Here is a 19,421-nt window from a genome sequence, read left to right as displayed (position 1 = left end):
CTCAAAGGGTCGAATGGCCCACTCCTGCTCCCAGTTTCTGTGTTTCTCAAATTTCCCCACATTATTCTCCATCTACCAGATCTTTGCCCAATCATTTCGCCTGTTATGTCCTTTTCTAGCCTCTGTGTAGGCGATTTTCCAAAAAAAGCGAAGTGCCCAAAAGGTGGGAAAACGGGAGATTTTCCCGCCTGTTTTTTGGACACATTTGGTTGAATTTCCGGCAGTCTGTGCTTCACGGAGTCCACCGGGGAATTCACACTGGGAAGGGGGCAGTGGGTGGGGGAGGGCGCCCTCACCCCACCCGAGAGACCGGCATCGACTCATGGTCCACACAGAAACCAATGATCGGAGGAAAAGGATTGAGGTCACACAGTCTGTGTTTGAGGAACTAATGAGAAAGTTAGAAAGCAAGACGCTAACGGGAGTCTGGAGCCTGGAGTATTTTCACTGGCCTGGATTAGCGAGTATAGGAACAGGAGCATTTAACGGGTTTCCGTGCTTGGAGAAATAGTTCAGGAAGGAGGGTTTCCGATTCCTGGATCATCATAATCAGTTTGGGAGCTGGAGGGACCTCTCAAGGTGGCTGGGTTTCTCTGCAACAGAGCTGAGACCAATGTCCCCGTAGGAATATTAACCGCTGTTATGGGGGGAGGGTCTGAATAATTTGGCAGGAAGATGGAAACTAGAATGAAACATCAGAGAGGAGAAACTGTGCACAAAGGACTGAAAGAGACAGCTAGCATCGGAGTGGAGAATAGTTCAGATGGAGGAGGGATCAGATAGGAGAACAAGGTGAAGATTCTCTTGGAGAGCCTGAAGCTAAATGTATCCTCATTGGCCACAGTTGAAGTGCCAGAGGACCAGAGGATAGCCAATACTGTTCCATTGTTTAAGAAGGGCAGCAGGGATAATCCAGGAAATTATAGACCCGTGAGCCTCACGTCAGTGGTAGGAAGATTATTGGAAAAGATTCTTAGGGATAGGATTTACTCACATTTGGAAAGGAATGGACTTATTAGTGATAGACAGCATGGTTTTGTGAAGGGGAGGTCATGCCTCACTAACTAGATCAAGTTTTTTGAGGAAGTGACGAAGATGATTGATGAGGGTAGGGCAGTGGATGTTGTCTACATGGACTTCAGTAAAGCCTTTAACAAGGCCTCTCATGGCAGACTGCTACAAAAGGTGAAGTCTCACGGGATCAGAGAAGAGATGGCAAGATTGATACAGAACTGACTTGGCCATAGAAGACAAAGGGTAGCAGTAGAGGGGTGCTTTTCTGAATGGAAGGCTGTGACGAGCGGTGTTCCACAGGGATCAGTTCTGGGACCTTTGTTGTTCATAGTATATGTAAGTGATTTGGAGTAAAATGTAGCTGGTCTGATTAGTTAGTTCGCAGACGACACAAAAATTGGTGGAGTTGCAGATAGTGAAGAGGATTGTCAGAGGATACAGCAAGATATAGACTGGTTGGAGAATTGGGTGGAGAAATGGCAGATGGAGTTTAATCTGGACAAGTGTGAGGTAATGCATTTTGGAAGGTCCAATGCATGTAGGAACTATACAGTAAATGGTCGAACCCTTAGGAGCATTGACAGGCAGAGAGATCTGGGCGCACATGTCCACCGACCACTGAAAGTGGCAACGCAGGTGGAGAAGGTAGTCAAGCAAGAATATGGCATGCTTGCTTTCATCGGTCGGGCATTGAGTATAAACATTGGCAGGTCATGCTGCAGCTGTACAGAACCTTAGTTAGGCTTCACTTAGAATATTGTGTACAATTCTGTCGTCACACAACCAGAAGGACGTGGAGGCTTTGGAGAGGGTACAGAAGGAGTTTACCAGGATGTTGCCTGGTCTGGAGGGTATTAGTTATGAGGAGAGGTTGGATAAACTTGATTTTTCTCACTGGAACGACGGAGGTTGAGGGGTGACCTGATAGAGGTTTACAAGATTATGAGTGACATGGACAGAGTGGATCGCCTTTCCTGGGGTAGAAAAGTCAAGTACTAGGGGACATAATTTTAAGGTGCGTGGGGAAAAGCTTAGAGGAGATGGGCGAGGCAAGTGTTTTTGCACAAAGGGTGGTAAACATCTGGAACGTGCTGCCTGGGGAGGAGGTACGATAGCAGCATTTAAGGGGCATCTAGATGAATACATGAATAGGATGGGAATGGGAGGATACGGACTCTGTAAGTGCGTACAGTTTTAGTTTAGTTAGGGCATCATGATCGGCACAGGCATGGAGCGCTGAAGGGCCTGTTCCTGTGCTGTATTGTTCTTTGTTCTATATCGCACGATCAATGGACAGGTGAGCTGCCGTCACAATTCACCAGAAGGACATTGACACAGTGGCAATAACAGAGAGCTGACACAAGAAAGAGGAGGTTTTGGAACCTAATGTTCCTGGCTCCAAGGTAGGAAAGGAGAGAAGTGGCAGGTGAAACTATCATACTACTGGGGAGGGATGATCATTCAAAATCCTGAAGACTTTTGATGGAATATAAATACAGAGAGACTGTTCACAGTGCAGAAATATCCAGAGGACACGGCGAATGAGGTGACTGACAAGAGGACCAGAGGTGACGTGAAGAAAATGTCTTTATGCAGCTAATTGTTGTGGTGTGGAATGTGGTGCCAGGGAAGCAGCTTCCAAAGGAACGGGATCGATACTTGTACAGGAAAAGCCTCACAGGGCTGTGGGGAAGAGCAGAGACGTGCGATTAATTGGATAGCTCTATCGGAAAACTACACAAACACAATGGGCCAAATGGTCTCCTTCTGTACTATCCCATTCTACAATACATAGGGTTAGACTCAGGGTTTGAAGGTTATGACATGATGTTCTACAAGGATCATTGCTGGAGCCACTGGCTTTTTCCCAACAACAGGATTCGGGAATACAATTTCAAAATGAGCAGACTACACCAAATTGCAGGAATGTGATGAATAAATTTACAGAATGGGTGAGTGATTGGAAACTAAATTTAAGTGGAGACACTGGCTCACATATAGGCAAGAGGAGGGATTTCTCCCTCACGCACTCTACATGGGGGTCAGAAAGGGCGAGAACCTAACTCTGATATATGTTAATAAATTTCCATATGATTAACTGGTCCCCCTGCCCGACTCCCCCTCCAGCCGCCCTCACTGAATGGTACACGTCGGCAAAGTTCTTGACAGGTCTTTAAATATATAAACCTGTTGAGGTGATCCCTTTGGGGGGGCAAAGGTCAGTATACCCCCTGGGGGAGAGGGACATGACCAGGCAATACCCTGGCAATGCCCCCCAGTACTGCCCCCTCACCAACCTGGCAATGCCAACCTGTGCCAGTGACTAAAAAATGAGAGGCATTGGGGACTGAGTTGCTTGGTCTTGGTACTTGGTGTGTGAATGATTCAGGATCATATTAAACATTGGATTCTCTGCAGTTTGATCTGTTTAAGGTTCCTCTGTAATATTCATGTTTAACAGGAGATTCTTTTCTGCAGCAGCTGAGGTGGAAATCGAGTTTCGGTTGATATTTAATTACCTGCCCTCTATATTTAAACACAGAGAAAATCTCTTTCAAATACCCAGCCGTGACAAATCTAAGCCCAGTGAGGGGCAGAAAACCCCACTAGCCCCTGGTTATATATTTATTTATTTATTAGTCACAAGTCGGCTGACATTAACGCTGCAATGAAGCTACTGTGAAAATCCCCCAGTCACCACACTCTGGCGCCTGTTCGGGTCAATGCACCCTAACCAGCACGTCTTTCAGACTGTGGGAGGAAACCGGAGCACCCGGAGGAAACCCACACAGACATGGGGAGAACATGCAGACTCCACACAGACAGTGACCCAAGCCGGGAATCGAACCTGAGTCCCTGGTGCTGTGAGGCAGCAGCACTAACACTGTGCCACCATACCGCCCTCCCCTGTAGCACACTGTGGCTGTGGGGTGAGATGACATGGAAGATGTGGGCTGCTCACGATTGTTGGTTCCCGGGGCGAAGGCCATCCATGCATTTTTCCCCCCCCTCCCGCCCCCCCAATATTATTTCAGCCTGACAGGTTTCAATCTTCTAAATCCAACTTGTTCAAACTTTCCTAATCCGAGAACCGTGTCACCCCAGGAAAGAGTCAAGTGAACCTTCCCTGAACTGCTCCGAATGCTGTAATATTCTTTCGTAAATAAGGAGACCAAAACTGTACATAGTCCTCCAGATGTGTCATCACTAATAAAGGAGAAAATATTGTAAGGATTGCCAGAGCTATAAAATCAAGACAGATTCATAAACATGGTTTGTGTTCCCTGGAGATCAGAAGGTTGTGAGGCTGTCCGAATTGAGTTTCAGTAATGATTCAGTAGGATAGGGACAGAAAAACGAATGTGACCACCAAACCTGGATGTTCCGCTCACTATTCCTTTCACCAAGTCATTAGTGTATACGGGGGAAAGCTGAAGTCTCTGTACGGATTCCGGGGACACCACTTCACAGGCACCAATCAGGGAATATTCCCCTTTCCCTCACTCTTTGAGCCTGATTTTACCATTTTCACTCTGAGTGCTGAATCTGGGCGCAATTCAGATCCGACTTGGAAACCTGTTCTCAGGCGCTCCCATATGCACTTAGACTGGAAAAAGCATCGCGAGTCTGAATCGTGCTGTGGGCGGGGCTTATCACGCCCGAAACGCTCGGAGCTCTGAACTGCGCATGCACAGTTAGAAAATAATTTGAAAATCGCGCCGCTGTCACATCACTCCCGGGCCGCAAAAAGCAGATAAAGCGGCCCGGGAGTGATGGTCCCCACAGATATCGCCCCCACCCCTACAACATAACTTGCCCCTTTATCCAACCGCCCCCCCCCCCCCCCCCCCCACTACCCAGACCGATCGCGACCCTCCGCCCCCTTCCCCCCACCGATCGCCCGCAGAACGGCAGCGGTCCCCCCTGCCCCTGCAACCCCCCCACCCCCCCTCCCACCAGAGATCCATCTGGCCTCCCCCCGGAATAATAGGGCTTCCCCCCCACTCCAGAGAATGATCGAGCCTCCCCCATCCCACCCCCCCAGAGAAAGTTCAGGCCTCCCCCCCCCACCACCAGACAACGATCGGGCCTCCCTCCTCCCCCCCACCAGAGATACATCTGACCCGCCTCCCCCTGACCAACCAGAAAATGATCGGGCCTCCCTTGTCCGCTCCCCCTCCCTCACCAGAGAATGATCTGACCTGCCTCCCTCTCCCCCACCATCGATCTGAGTCAGAGCGCCAGTGGAAGCTCTGAACTTACCTCTTCAGAAGCTGGAGCGCCCGAAACAGACCTATGCCGAGCATGTCTGTTTCGCGCTGAGTCTGGACGCACGAACGCGGTGGTAAAGGGGGAAATGCTGGTAAAGTTGGGCAGGCAGCCCATTAATTCAACTTAAATGCAGACAAGTGCATTTAAATCGCTGTTGCACCCGTTTCGGGCGTGAATCAGATCGCGGCCATTCCTGGGTCTCGGTAAAGTGGGCATCTGCGCAGACGTGGGCGCGGATTGCTTTAATGGCCTCACGCCCGACTTTACTACATTTTCCTGCCGGAAAACGGACGCGACGCAATGGTAAAATCGGGCCTTCTGTCTCCCACTTCCCAAACAATTAGCCACTCAGCATCTCTGAAGGAATTTCACAATTTCGGGGAAAGAGGTTTTCTGCTTGTGAGGTTAGTGGGATGACACTGAGTGTCTTGTGTCTGGAGTATATTAATAATGTCCAAAACAGAGACTGATAAATTTCTACAGAAAGAAATAAAGGGGATAGTGTGGGAAAAGACATTGATGGAGAAAATTAATCCTGGTCTAATTGAATGACAGAGCAGGTTTGAGGGGCAGAATGGTCTGTTCCTTACCATAGAACCATCAAATCCCTACAATGCAGAAAGAGGCCTTTGACAAAGGGTCGTCTGGACTCGAAACGTCAGCTCTTTTCTCTCCTTACGGATGCTGCCGGACCTGCTGAGATTTTCCAGCATTTTCTCTTTTGATTTAAGGAGAAATTTAGCATGGCCAATTCACCGAACCTGAACATCTTTGAACACTAAGGGACAATTTAACATCGCCAATCCACTTCACCTACTCATCTTTGGACTGTGGGAGGAAACTGGAGCACCCGGAGGAAACTCATGTAGACATATAGGAATGTGTAAACTCCACACAGTCACCCGAGGCTGGAATTGAACCCGGGTCCCTGGCGCTGTGAGGCAGCAGTGCTAACCACTGTGCCACCGTGCTGCCATGCTCTCCTGCTTCCATTTCCTCTGTTCCTGTGTCCTGTGTTTATTCTCGGAGCAGGCTGCTGACTGGGAGGGGCTGATGGTGAGGGGGGGGGGAGGGGGGTCAGATGAATTCTGGTGTGGAAAGTTAATAACAGGAGGCTGGCAGGAGCTGCCTGACTGTTTAGTGGTTTCACTTGATCCCCTGACACTAATTCCAAAGGAACGGGGTGTTCTCCTGATGTCCTGGCCAGCATTCATTTCTCAACCAACAAAAATACATTTAACTGGCCATTCATCTCATTGCTATTTTCAGGATATGGATGTGCAGAATGTTCCTTCAGCATTTGCCTACAAAATAACCATCACTGAACTTCAGAGTCATTTCAAAGATACGGAATAGCTTGAGAGGATTCTGAGAGAACTGGTGAGGTGTTATAAAATCCACGGGTCTGAGCTGGGACCACTGCTTTTTCTGATACATTAAGGCCTTGGATTTTGGAATACAGAGTAAAATTTCAACACCTGTCAATGACACTAAATGTGGAGTTGTGGCAAATATTAACCAGTTGTAACAGGGCAGCGATAGGCTGGTGGAACCGGCAGGCAAGTGGAAGACAGAACCAAAAGAGAAAATGCTGGAAATTTCAGCAGGTCTGGCAGCATCTGTAAGGAGAGAAAAGAGCTGCCAGACCCGCTGAGATTTTCCAGCATTTTCTCTTTTTGTTTCAGATTCCAGCAACTGCAGCAATTTGCTTTCATCAAGTGGAAGATAGAATCTAATACAGAGTAGAATGAGGTGATGCATTTAGGCGGAATGGATGGGGAGTGGAAAATAAAGCTAATGGCACAGTTGTAAAAGAGTGTAGGATCAGAGAGAACTGGGGGTTCACACTCTTTAATTGCTGGAAGTGGCTGGACAGATTGAGAGAGTGGTTAGCAAGGCTTTTGGGATCCTGGGCTTTCTCGATAGGGGCATTGAGTATAAAAACAGGGAAGTTATCCTGAATGTTTAGAAAGTTCTGGTTAGGCCCCAGTGAGAGCATTGTTCTGGTCACCACTCTTGAGGAAGGATGTGAGGGACTTGGAGAGAATTGATCAGAATAGTTCCAGGGGTGAGAAATTTTAGTTACAAGGTTAGGCTGGGGATTTTGGGTGATTAAGGGGAGATTAGTGAATAAAATCACAGCAAGTTTCGATAAAGGAAAGAATGTTCCTACTGGCTGATGGTACAAAGACTGAAGATGTCAATTTAAGGAAAGATACAGGAGGGCTGTGAGGAAGAACGTGTTTACACAGTGAGTGGGAATGACCTGGATATCGTTCCCGTGAGGGTGGTGGAAGCAGAGATGGCCAGTGAAGCAATAGAGTGATACTGACTGATTGACAGCTTCATAGAGAGCTAGCATTGACTTAATGGACTGAATGGCCTCCTTCTCTGTCATGATCACTGTACCTGGCTCTAAATACAAGTCTATCTGCCTCTCAATGTGCAGGTGACCCGCTCTTAAACAAACTTCACTTCCTATTTTTAGGAAGGAATCTTAATAGAAACCATTTGCCGGGAGATATTTTAATACTGGAGGCTGGGAGCATTTTATTTGTGCTCTGTTTGACTCTCAGCCCACACAGGGTAAGAAAAGGAGTCCTGTCTGTATAACACAGGTAGTTTCTGTGATGTGTTGGCAATCACACAGCACCAGTCTTTGCACGAAGGGTTTTAGGTTCCTGTGGTTACTGCTTCCTCGTCCTCTCACTGACACCGAGCTGAGGTTCCCCTGGCTTGGGGCACAGACACAGGACACTGGTGGGTTGTGAGTGTTGTCAGGTGTGTGAGAAAGCAGTGAATGAAGCATGCCGAATCCTGGGCTTTACTACTACAAGTATAGGGTACAAGAACAATAAACTTGCATAAAACACTGGTTCAGTCTCAGCTGGAGAATTGTGTTCTGTTCTGGGCATCACATTGTAGGAAGGATGTGAAGGTATTAGAGAGAGTGCGGCACTCCCTCAGTACTGACCCTCTGACAGTGAGGCACTCCCTCAGTACTGACTCTCTGACAGTGCAGCACTCCCTCAGTACTGACCCTCTGACAGTGCGGCACTCGCTCAGTACTGACTCTCTGACAGTGCAGCACTCCCTCAGTACTGACCCTCTGACAGTGCAGCACTCCCTCAATACTGACCCTCTGACAGTGCAGCACTCCCTCAGCACTGACCCTCTGACAGTGCGGCACTCCCTCAGTACTGACCCTCTGACAGTGCGGCACTCCCTCAGTACTGACCCTCTGACAGTGCGGCACTCCCTCAGTACTGACTCTCTGACAGTGCAGCACTCCCTCAGTACTGACCCTCTGACAGTGCAGCACTCCCTCAGTACTGACCCTCTGACAGTGCGGCACTCCTTCAGTACTGACCCTCTGACAGTGCGTCACTCCCTCAGTCCTGACTCTCTGACAGTGCGGCACTCCCTCAGTACTGACCCTCTGACAGTGCAGCACTCCCTCAGTACTGACCCTCTGACAGTGTGGCACTCCCTCAGTACGGACCCTCTGACAGTGTGGCACTCACTCAGTACTGACCCTCTGACAGTGCAGCACTCGCTCAGTACTGACCCTCTGACAGTGCGGCACTCCCTCAGTACTGACCCTCTGACAGTGCGGCACTCCCTCAGTACTGACCCTCTGACAGTGCGGCACTCCCTCAGTACTGACCCTCTGACAGTGCAGCACTCCCTCAGTACTGACCCTCTGACAGTGCAGCACTCCCTCAGTACTGACCCTCTGACAGTGTGGCACTCCCTCAGTACTGACCCTCTGACAGTGTGGCACTCCCTCAGTACTGACCCTCTGACAGTGCAGCACTCGCTCAGTACTGACCCTCTGACAGTGCGGCACTCCCTCAGTACTGACCCTCTGACAGTGCGGCACTCCCTCAGTACTGACCCTCTGACAGTGCGGCACTCCCTCAGCACTGACCCTCTGACAGTGCGGCGCTCCCTCAGTACTGACCCTCTGACAGTGTGGCACTCCCTCAGTACTGTCCCTCTGACAGTGCGGCACTCCCTCAGTACTGACCCTCTGACTGTGCGGCACTCCCTCAGTACTGACCCTCTGACAGTGCGGCACTCCCTCAGTACTGACCCTCTGACAGTGCGGCACTCCCTCAGTACTGACCCTCTGACAGTGCGGCACTCGCTCAGTACTGACCCTCTGACAGTGCGGCACTCCCTCAGTACTGACCCTCTGACAGTGCAGCACTCGCTCAGTACTGACCCTCTGACAGTGCGGCACTCCCTCAGTACTGACCCTCTGACAGTGCAGCACTCCCTCAGTACTGACCCTCTGACAGTGCAGCACTCCCTCAGTACTGACCCTCTGACAGTGTGGCACTCCCTCAGTACTGACCCTCTGACAGTGCAGCACTCGCTCAGTACTGACCCTCTGACAGTGCAGCACTCCCTCAGTACTGACCCTCTGACAGTGCAGCACTCCCTCAGTACTGACCCTCTGACAGTGCAGCACTCCCTCAGTACTGACCCTCTGACAGTGCAGCACTCCCCCAGTACTGACCCTCTGACAGTGTGGCACTCCCTCAGTACTGTCCCTCTGACAGTGCGGCACTCCCTCAGTACTGACCCTCTGACTGTGCGGCACTCCCTCAGTACTGACCCTCTGACAGTGCGGCACTCCCTCAGTACTGACCCTCTGACAGTGCGGCACTCCCTCAGTACTGACCCTCTGACAGTGCAGCACTCGCTCAGTACTGACCCTCTGACAGTGCGGCACTCCCTCAGTACTGACCCTCTGACAGTGCAGCACTCGCTCAGTACTGACCCTCTGACAGTGCGGCACTCCCTCAGTACTGACCCTCTGACAGTGCAGCACTCCCTCAGTACTGACCCTCTGACAGTGCAGCACTCCCTCAGTACTGACCCTCTGACAGTGTGGCACTCCCTCAGTACTGACCCTCTGACAGTGCAGCACTCGCTCAGTACTGACCCTCTGACAGTGCAGCACTCCCTCAGTACTGACCCTCTGACAGTGCAGCACTCCCTCAGTACTGACCCTCTGACAGTGCAGCACTCCCTCAGTACTGACCCTCTGACAGTGCAGCACTCCCCCAGTACTGACCCTCTGACAGTGCGGCACTCCCTCAGTACTGACCCTCTGACAGTGCAGCACTCCCTCAGTACTGACCCTCTGACAGTGCAGCACTCCCCCAGTACTGACCCTCTGACAGTGCGGCATTGCTCTGGTGTAACAATGGAAGTCTCGACCTACATTATGAGTTAAATCTCTGGAATGTGATTGCATCTCGGTGAACAAGTGCGGCAATGACTGAGAAGTTGGGAAGAATGGGAGGTCAGAGAGCAGTGGAAGAAATAGGAGGAAAGTGTATTGTATTTCTGAAATGCTGGCACTTTGCTGATTAGTTTGAGCATTTAGTTTCATGGAGTGTGATTGATGTGGTTGGAAAATCATTTCTGTGTTGCATTCACTATTCACACTATTGCATTTGCCAATTGAATTTCAAATTATTGACGTCTGAATTTCCCTGCTTTGTCTGTAGGTGAATTTCCTCCACCTCCTCCGCCCATGGAAGGATCGGGCCAGCTTTCGCCATTCTCCGGAGGATTCCCTCCTCCGCCAACATTCCCTCCGGATCATTATGAAACAGGTGCAAGTTTAGATGTACAGGTGAGTAGATCTCCACCGAGATTCTCTGACAGCAACAAGAACTGGGATTTCTCTGGTGCATTCACCCACACACTTCACTGGAGCACCATCAAACAGCGAACAGCTGAGGAGATACTCCAACAGCTGAGTCAGAGAGGTAGCTCTTTAGGGGGACTTTGAGCAGGGAAAAGAGAGAATTGGAGAGGCGGGAGGCATTTCCAGAGATTAATAATTTAGTCTTGGCGTCAATAACAAAACATGCACTTGTGAATTACCTTTAACATTTACCCAAGAACTTGCTAAAAATTGTAAGCTTTGAGGAGGACACAAAGAGGCTGCAAAAAATGTGGCCAGGTTCAACCAATGGGCAAAAGTTGGAGCAAAATGTGGGGGAATGTGAGGGAGGATGAGTAAATAGCAGAGGTTACAGTCAGATCACCCATGCTTCTGTTGAATGGTGGAGCAGGACCTTGGGGCTGAGTGGTCTTCTCCTCCCAATGGGAGGAATAATTTGGGTGGGATTTTTCTGCCCCACTGCACTGGTCGGGTAGCTCAGCGGAGCAGGAAATATAAATGAGAGGAGAAAAATCGGGTTTGCTCCAAGTTTCCCACCTCTCGTGATATTGCCCAGTCCTATTATACCAGTGGAACCAGTCTCGCGCCCGGGAATGGCTCGGCATGTCATTAACCAGTCCGTCCGCTGCAGTCTGGGCTCACTTACCTTTCCCACTTCACCAATGGGGACGGGTGTGATGGCCTTACCAGTGCGACCAGAGGCCACTGAAGCCTCCAGGCTGGTCGGGGACAGAGCCGGGCAGTGCCTCTGGGGCAGCACCAGTCTGGCATTGCCCACCAGGCTACCTGGCACTGCCAAGGGGACAGGGCCAGATGAGGAGGTTGGAGGGTGCGGGGTCTGTCAGAGGTGGAGCCAGATGACGAGAGCCAGATGAGGGGGGCGACGGGGGGGGTTCATGTCGGGGCTGGGAGGTCTGTAGGAAAGGAGGGAAGGAAGGATCTCTGCATCAGGGACTGGGGCTGGTCGGTGGGTGAGTGATCAAGTGTGGGGGCTGGTCGTGGGTTGGGGCTAATGATCGTGGCTGGGGGTCCATCAGGGTGGGTGATGATCGGTGGAGGGGGGGTTCCATGGGAGGTGTGGTGGGTGATGAATGTTGGAGGGGTGTTGACAGATCTCCCAGTATACTGTGGACACACTGTACGCTGAGATTGGGGCGCCTGTGCAATGGCGCTCCCAGCAGTCTGCAGCTGGCTTCTGAGATTCACATTGCGCTTCTGCATTGTACAGAATGCCATAAATTACCATCACAACCTTGCTGAAAACTATCTGTTTTCTCGCACGTTTGACACTTTGAATTTTTCTGAGAAAATTCTGCCTTTTATTCTTTGCGATTCTATTGGTTTGAATTTTGTTTCAGTTTCAGGGTGGGGCGTGTTGGATTTTAAGTGTGTTCCTCAGTGAGTGCAGATTGTCAGCCACATTTTCCCATAGAGTCATAGAGGTTTACAGCATGGAAACAGGCCCTTCGGCCCAACTTGTCCATGCCGCCCTTTTTTTTTAAACCCCTAAGCTAATCCCAATTGCCCGCATTTGGCCCATATCCCTCTATACCCATCGTACCCATGTAACTGTCTAAATGCTGTTTAAAAGGCAAAATTGTACCCGCCTCTCCGGCTACCTCTGGCAGCTTGTTCCAGATACTCACCACCCTCTGTGTGAAAAAATTGCCCCTCTGGACACTTTTGTATCTCTCCCCTCTCACCTTAAACTTATGCCCTCTAGTTTTAGACGCCCCTACCTTTGGAAAAAGATATTGACTTTCTAGCTGATCTGTGCCCTCATTATTTTACACACCTCTATAAGGTCACCCCTCAGTCTTCTACGCTCCAGGGAAAAAAGTCCCAGTCTATCCAGCCTCTCCTTATAACTCAAACCATCAAGTCCCGGTAGCATCCTAGTAAATCTTTTCTGCACTCTTTCTAGTTTAATAATATCATTTCTATATTGTTGCAGTATTCCAAGTATGACCATACCAATGTCTTGTACAACTTCAACAAGACGTCCCAACTCCTGTATTCAATGTTCTGACCAATGAAACCAAGCATGCTGAATGCCTTCTTCACCACTCTGTCCACCTGTGACTCCACCTTCAAGGAGCTATGAATCTGTACCCCTAGATCTCTTTGTTCTGTAACTCTCCCCAATGCCCGACCATGAACTGAGTAACTCCTGCCCTGGTTCAATCTACCAAAATGCATCACCTCGCATTTATCTAAATTAAACTCCATCTACCATTCGTCAGCCCACTGGCCCAATTGACCAAGATCCCGTTGCAATCGGAGATAACTTTCTTCACTGTCCACTATGCCACCAATCTTGGTGTCATCTGCAAACTTACTAACCATGCCTCCTATATTCTCATCCAAATCATTAATATAAATGACAAATAACAGTGGACTCAGCACCGATCCCTGAGGCACACCGCTGGTCACAGGCCTCCAGTTTGAAAAACAACTCTCTACAACCACTCTCTGGCTTCTGTCATCAACAGTTTTAACAACACCAGGTTAAAGTCCAACAGGTTTATTGGTAGCAAATACCATTAGCTTTCGGAGCGCTGCTCCTTCGTCAGATGGAGTGGAAATCAGATTTCCGAAAGCTAATGGTATTTGCTACCAAATAAACCTGTTGGACTTTAACCTGGTGTTGTTAAAACTGTGACTGTGTTTACCCCAGTCCAACGCCGGCATCTCCACATTCTGTCAGCAAGCCAGTTTTTTATCCATTTAGATACCTCACCCTGGATCCCGTGAGATTTAACGTTATGCAACAACCTACCATGCAGTAGCTTGTCAAAGGTCTTGCTAAAATCCATGTAGACAACATCAACTGCACTGCCCTCATCTACCTTCTTGGCTATCACTTCAAAAAACCCAACCAAATTTGTGAGACATGATTTTCCACTCTCAAAGCCATGCTGACTGTCCCTAATCAGTCTTTGCGTCTCTAAATGCCTGTAGATCCTGTCTCTCAAAATACCTTCCAACAACTTACCCACCACAGATGTGAGGCTCACTGGCCTGTAGTACCCAGGCTTTTCCCTGCAGCCCTTTTTAAACAAATGCACAACATTTGCCACCCTCCAATCTTCAGTCACCTCTCCCGTGACTATCGATGATTCAAATATCTCGGCGAGGGACCCGCAATTTCCTTCCTAGCCTCCCGCAATTTCCTGGGATACACTTCATCAGGTCCCGGGGATTTATCTACCTTGATGCACTTTAAGACATTCAGCACCTCCTTCTCTGTGACCTGTACACTCCTCAAGACATCGCTATTTATGTCCCCAAGTTCCCTAACATCCATGCTTGTCCACCACAGGGTTGCAGCCAATGGGAATGTTGATATTTGAGTGGTTTATATTGATGTTTATCACGAAGCAGTGCGCAATATTACGGGTTGTAAATCAATTCTGAGTCCAGTGATTGGGTACATCCATCTCTCTACACCTCCAAATGTTCCTGTCAGATCTTGTTGCCAAGGACCAGGGGTTAGAGTGGCCATGGGCAGATAGACCACCTGAGAGCAGTGCACGGAGACACAGATTGTATTTTCCACTCTAATCCCCAAGCGGTGCTTACTGCTCACTGCTCTCAGAACCGATTGTGCCAGGAAGCAACATGAGAACAGCTGGGATTTAGAGAGAGTGGATGTTGGTGATTACATGTGCTTCAGGGTATCTGATTAAGGTCACCTTGCTCACTGAAATCCCACATTACATAGAAAACATTCAACAATGCAACAAGGATAGATGTACTTACATCAGGAGTCAGTAGTCTGCAGTTTAAACCTTATGATGAGAGTAAGGTTGGTCATGATGCTGGGTGGGCTGTTGGGGCAGGGGCATGAATCTGATCGTGAATCAATACCCCACTCCTTATTTCATAACATGCAGTTGTGCACAAGGCTTTGGCCTTCCAACTCCCTCAACATATCTTTCTATTCCTTTCTTCCTCAGGTGTTTATCCATCAGCGCTTTCCACCTCAGCCATTCGCTGAGGTAATGAGCTCCACATTCTCACCACTCTCCAAATTCCCGATTGGATTTATTCATGGCTGTCTCGACTTTTACGGCCCTCATGCCTGGTCTCAAGTCACGAGTAGAAATATTTTCTCAACGTCTACCCTATCGAATACTTTCAGAACTTTTTTATTTCTTCTTAAACGAGATATGTGATGGTGAGCTGCCATCTTGAATCGCTGTAATCCCTAAGGTGTAGGCACATCCACAGTGCTGTTAGGGAGGGAGCTTCAGGCTTTTGACCCAGTGACAGTGAAGGAATGGCGATATGTTTCCAAGTCAGGATGGTGAGTGGCTTGGAGGGGAGTTTGTAGATGGTGGTGTTCCCATGTAGAGGGCAGCACGGTGGCACAGTGGTTGGCACTGCTGCTTCACAGCGCCAGAGACCCGGGTTCAATTCCCAGCTTGGGTCACTGTCTGTGTGGAGTCTTGCACGTCCTCCCCGTGTCTGCATGGGTTTCTTCCGGATGCTCCGGTTTCCTCCCACAGTCCAAAGATGTTCAAGTTAGGTGGATTGGCCATGCTAAATTCTCCCTCAGTGTACCCCGAACAGGTGCCGGAGTGTGGCAACTAGGGGATTTTCACAGCAACTTCATTGCAGTGTTAATGTAAGCCTACTTGTGACTAATAAACTTTTATCTGTTGCCCTTGTCTTGATCAGGTCACCACTCAGCCTTCCCCGTTCTGGAGAAAAACGCCCTCGCCCGTTCGCCCATTTGATTTTGTTTTTAATTGAGTTCAGGGGGGAGGGGGTTTTCTTTTTGAGGTATATCTGCCGATCCTCCTCCAATCATTTTGCACCCCCAATTTCATCCCTCTTGTGTCGCGACTGTTTCTGATTCTTGATGATTTAAGAATCACAATCAAGATACGTGGTGAAATGTTTTGCAGAATTGTCACTCTGATATCACCCAGGCTTTCTCTTTTATTGAATGAAACATAAGTGGGTTCTCTGAAACGGGGCTGAACATTCAGTGGGCTCTCAGTCAGATCTGTCCCCTCTGACCCTGATGGGATGAAAATGTTCTCCATCTTCTGAATATAAATTTGTGAGTTACGTGAGTAACACTCGGTCCCTCGTGGGGCAAGTCACAGCAGAAATCTGCCCAAGTCTCACATTAATTTTAATTATTCACAAAGGGAGGCCAGATGAATATGTCAGGTGGGTAACGTAGGGGCATCTCCTCAGATATCTGCCAGCCTTCAGATATATCATTAAACCAAAACACCTGCCCATACCTTTCAACTGTAACATTCGAGCAAAAACTGTCTGTGATCCTTCAGCTGGGATATGGCAATGGGATTCTGTCTCCTTCGTCTTAGAGAGCCCATGTCGCCCAGGATCCTCCCTACAAATAGACTCATAGAATCATAGAGGTTTACAGCATGGAAACAGGCCCTGCAGCCCAACTTGTCCATGCCACCCAGTTTTTACCGCTAAGCTAGTCCCAATTACCCACATTTGGCCCATATCCGTCTATATCCATCTTACCCATGAAACTATCTAAATGCTTTTTAAAAGACAAAATTGTACCCGCCGCTCCTACTCTGGCAGCTTGTTCCAGACACTCACCACCCTCTGTGTGAAAAAATTGCCCCTCTGGACCCTTTTATATCTCTCCCCTCTCACCTTAAACCTATGCCCTCTAGTTTTAGACTCCCCTACCTTTGGGAAAAGATATTGACTATCTAACTGATCTGTGCCCCTCATTATTTTATAGACCTCTATAAGATCACCCCTCAGCCTCCTACGCTCCAGAGAAAAAAGTCCCAGTCTGCCCAGCCTCTCCTTATAACTCAAACCATCAAGTCCGGTAGCATGCTAGTAAATCTTTTCTGCGCTCTTTCTAGTTTAATAATATCCTTTCTATAATAGGGTGACCAGAATTGTACACAGTATTCCAAGTGTGGCCTTACCAATGTCTTGTACAACTTCAACAAGTCGTCCCAATTCCTAGATTCATTGTTCTGACCAATGAAACCAAGCATTGGTTCCTGCCCTCATCTACCTTCTTGGTTACCCTTTCATGATTTTCCCCTCACAAAGCCATGCTGACTGTCCCTAATCAGTCCTTCCTTCTCTCGATGCCTGTAGAGGCATATTATCAAACGATAATATGAACCGATTTCCGAGATATTGGTGCCAGCGAGAGTTCCGAGTCTCGAGCTGTTTTTACCAGACGTGTAAAGGTCAAGAAGGCAAACTTTTCTGAAGATTATTTTTTGGGGGAGTGGTGAAGGGGGTAGAGGGTGGGGGTGGTGGGTATGGGAAGGGGAGGGGCTGATTGAAACTGATTGCCAATTGCTAAAGCTTTCAGTCAGTTCACTTTATTTCCTCAAAAGTGAAAGAGCAAAGAGTGGTTCGGATTGGCGACAGCTCAGCAGCACAGCTCACCCTCACACTGGAACATACCTCGCTTCAGACAAACAGCCTTTCAAGTTGAGAAGGGCAACATAATAAGTTGAAACTCTTGAGCTTGCCAAAGTTGCAGAGTCTTGAATGTGCACCGGGGTTGTTTGGTTTGGCATTCCACAGGTAATATAGCCTGAAACAATTCGGAAAGTTGTATTTTGACTTCTGTGTTTACACACCTGGTCTTTCTTTGTGAGTTTGTCGTCAGGTTCATGCTGATCCAGTTCAGAGTGTAATGCAGCTCCAACACAGGCTGTCATTCCTCTAGCAGCGCTTGGATAGTGCTGTCCAATTACTTACACTTCACCACTCTTCCTTAAACCTCAACAACAACAGCTTACATTTATATAGTGCCTTTCACACAATGAACCATCCCAAGGTGCTGGAGTGTAATAAACCGAACCGCATATGGATAAATTGGGTCAGGTGATGAGAAGCTTGGTCAAAGAGGTTGGTCTTAAGGATCGTCTTAAAGGAGGAAAGTGAGACGGAGGGGTGGAGGGAGCCCATTCCAGAGCTGAGGCCAAGGCAGCTGAAGGCACGGCCACCACGGGAACAGAAATCAAATCAGGGCTGCACAAGATGCCAGAATTAGACAGCTGGGATCTCAGAAAGCTGTGAGACTGGAGGAGGTTACAGAGATCGGGAATGGTGAGGGCGTGGAGGGATATCAGAATTTTAAAATGAAGGCATTGCTTGACTGAGACAAGTGTTTATCTAATTCCCTCTTGAAAATTATAATTGAATCTGCTCCCCGCACACTTTCAGGCAGTGCCTTCCACATCCCATTCCCATTCCAGTGCCTTCCACATCCCTCTGTAAAAAAAACATTCTCCATATCTCCCTCTTGTTGTTTTTGCCAAATACCTTAAATGTGTTTCCTCTGGTTACAGACGCTTCTGCCAGTGGAAACAGTTCATCCCTCCTCTAATCTATCAAATTCCCTCGTGAAATGATTGTGAAAACTTCAAATCTCCTCTTAGCTGTGAGCAGAACACGCACTGTTAGTATTGTGGTTATATTACATGCATAGTGATCCAGACATCTGGAGCAATGGTTTGGAGAGATAAATTCAAATCCCAGCACGGCAACTGGGCAATCTGAATTCAATTAATTGAATAAATCTTGAAGGCAAAGCTAGCCATGATTCACTTGTCTCTGAGACAGGAGGTTGTGTGAGTGCTCCAGGCTGACACTGCAGTCCCGTACTGAGGAAGTGACTGCCAGAGATATTCTCATCTGGAGGAGGTGTGAAACTGAGACGATGGGCGGCCTCGCTCAACCCGAGACCAGAAAATCCCGCCCGAGGTCAGCAGACGTTTCTGTTGTCCACCCCTCACCCGCTTTGAGTCCTTGGCGGGGCGGTAGAATTCCAACACATGTCTATTCCCCTCGGCCAATGGAAAAGATCCTGCGGCACTATTTTGGAGAAGAGCAGGGATGTAATCTCTGGTTTGTGGATCAATGTTTATCCCCCAGGCAACATTACAAAGATAGATCATCTGGTCATTTTTACATTGCTGTTTGCAGGAACTGGCTGTCACAGATTGGCCGAGAAACTTCCTACATTATAACATTAATGACACATCAAAAAGTACTCCTTGCCTGTAAAGCATTTTGGGAATTTAGTTGTCATGAAAGGTATAAACGGAAAGCTTTCTTCTTCTTTCATCAGTAATGCCGACCATGGGAACTGCAGATTGTCATCGAAGCCCCATCAAGTTCCGATATGTCATTTAAAAAAGGAGGTCTACTATCCTTGCCCAGTCCGGCTTGTAGGTGACACCAGAGCCAGGGCAATGTCATTGACTCAACCATTCATAAACCACTCCCTTGTGTTTGAGAGGCATCTTGCCATCATCTTCTCAAAGGAAGCTGGAGATGGACACAGTGCTGGCCTTGCCCATGTCACACACATCCCCGGAAAAATAATCCCGACTTCTCCAGTCTCTCCACACAACCAAAATCCTTCATTCCTGAAGCCATTCCGGTA

The 19,421-nt window shown here is 48.6% G+C and overlaps 1 protein-coding gene across 3 annotated transcripts in view; it reads left to right on the top strand.

The window, feature by feature from the left end:
• Positions 1–19,421, top strand: part of lpp (LIM domain containing preferred translocation partner in lipoma) — a 296,604-nt gene that overhangs the window by 75,361 nt on the left and 201,822 nt on the right. For all 3 annotated transcript variants that reach the window (XM_078204277.1, XM_078204285.1, XM_078204286.1), the window contains exon 2: positions 10,812–10,939. In XM_078204277.1, the coding sequence (XP_078060403.1) occupies positions 10,812–10,939 (128 nt within the window). The remainder of the gene's footprint in view (positions 1–10,811; positions 10,940–19,421) is intronic.

This window comes from Mustelus asterias, chromosome 3 (genome assembly GCF_964213995.1).
Source record: "Mustelus asterias chromosome 3, sMusAst1.hap1.1, whole genome shotgun sequence".
Lineage (NCBI taxonomy): Eukaryota > Metazoa > Chordata > Chondrichthyes > Carcharhiniformes > Triakidae > Mustelus > Mustelus asterias.
The sequence above is the reverse complement of the archived record's forward strand: the minus strand, read 5'-3'. Positions and strand labels throughout refer to the sequence as shown.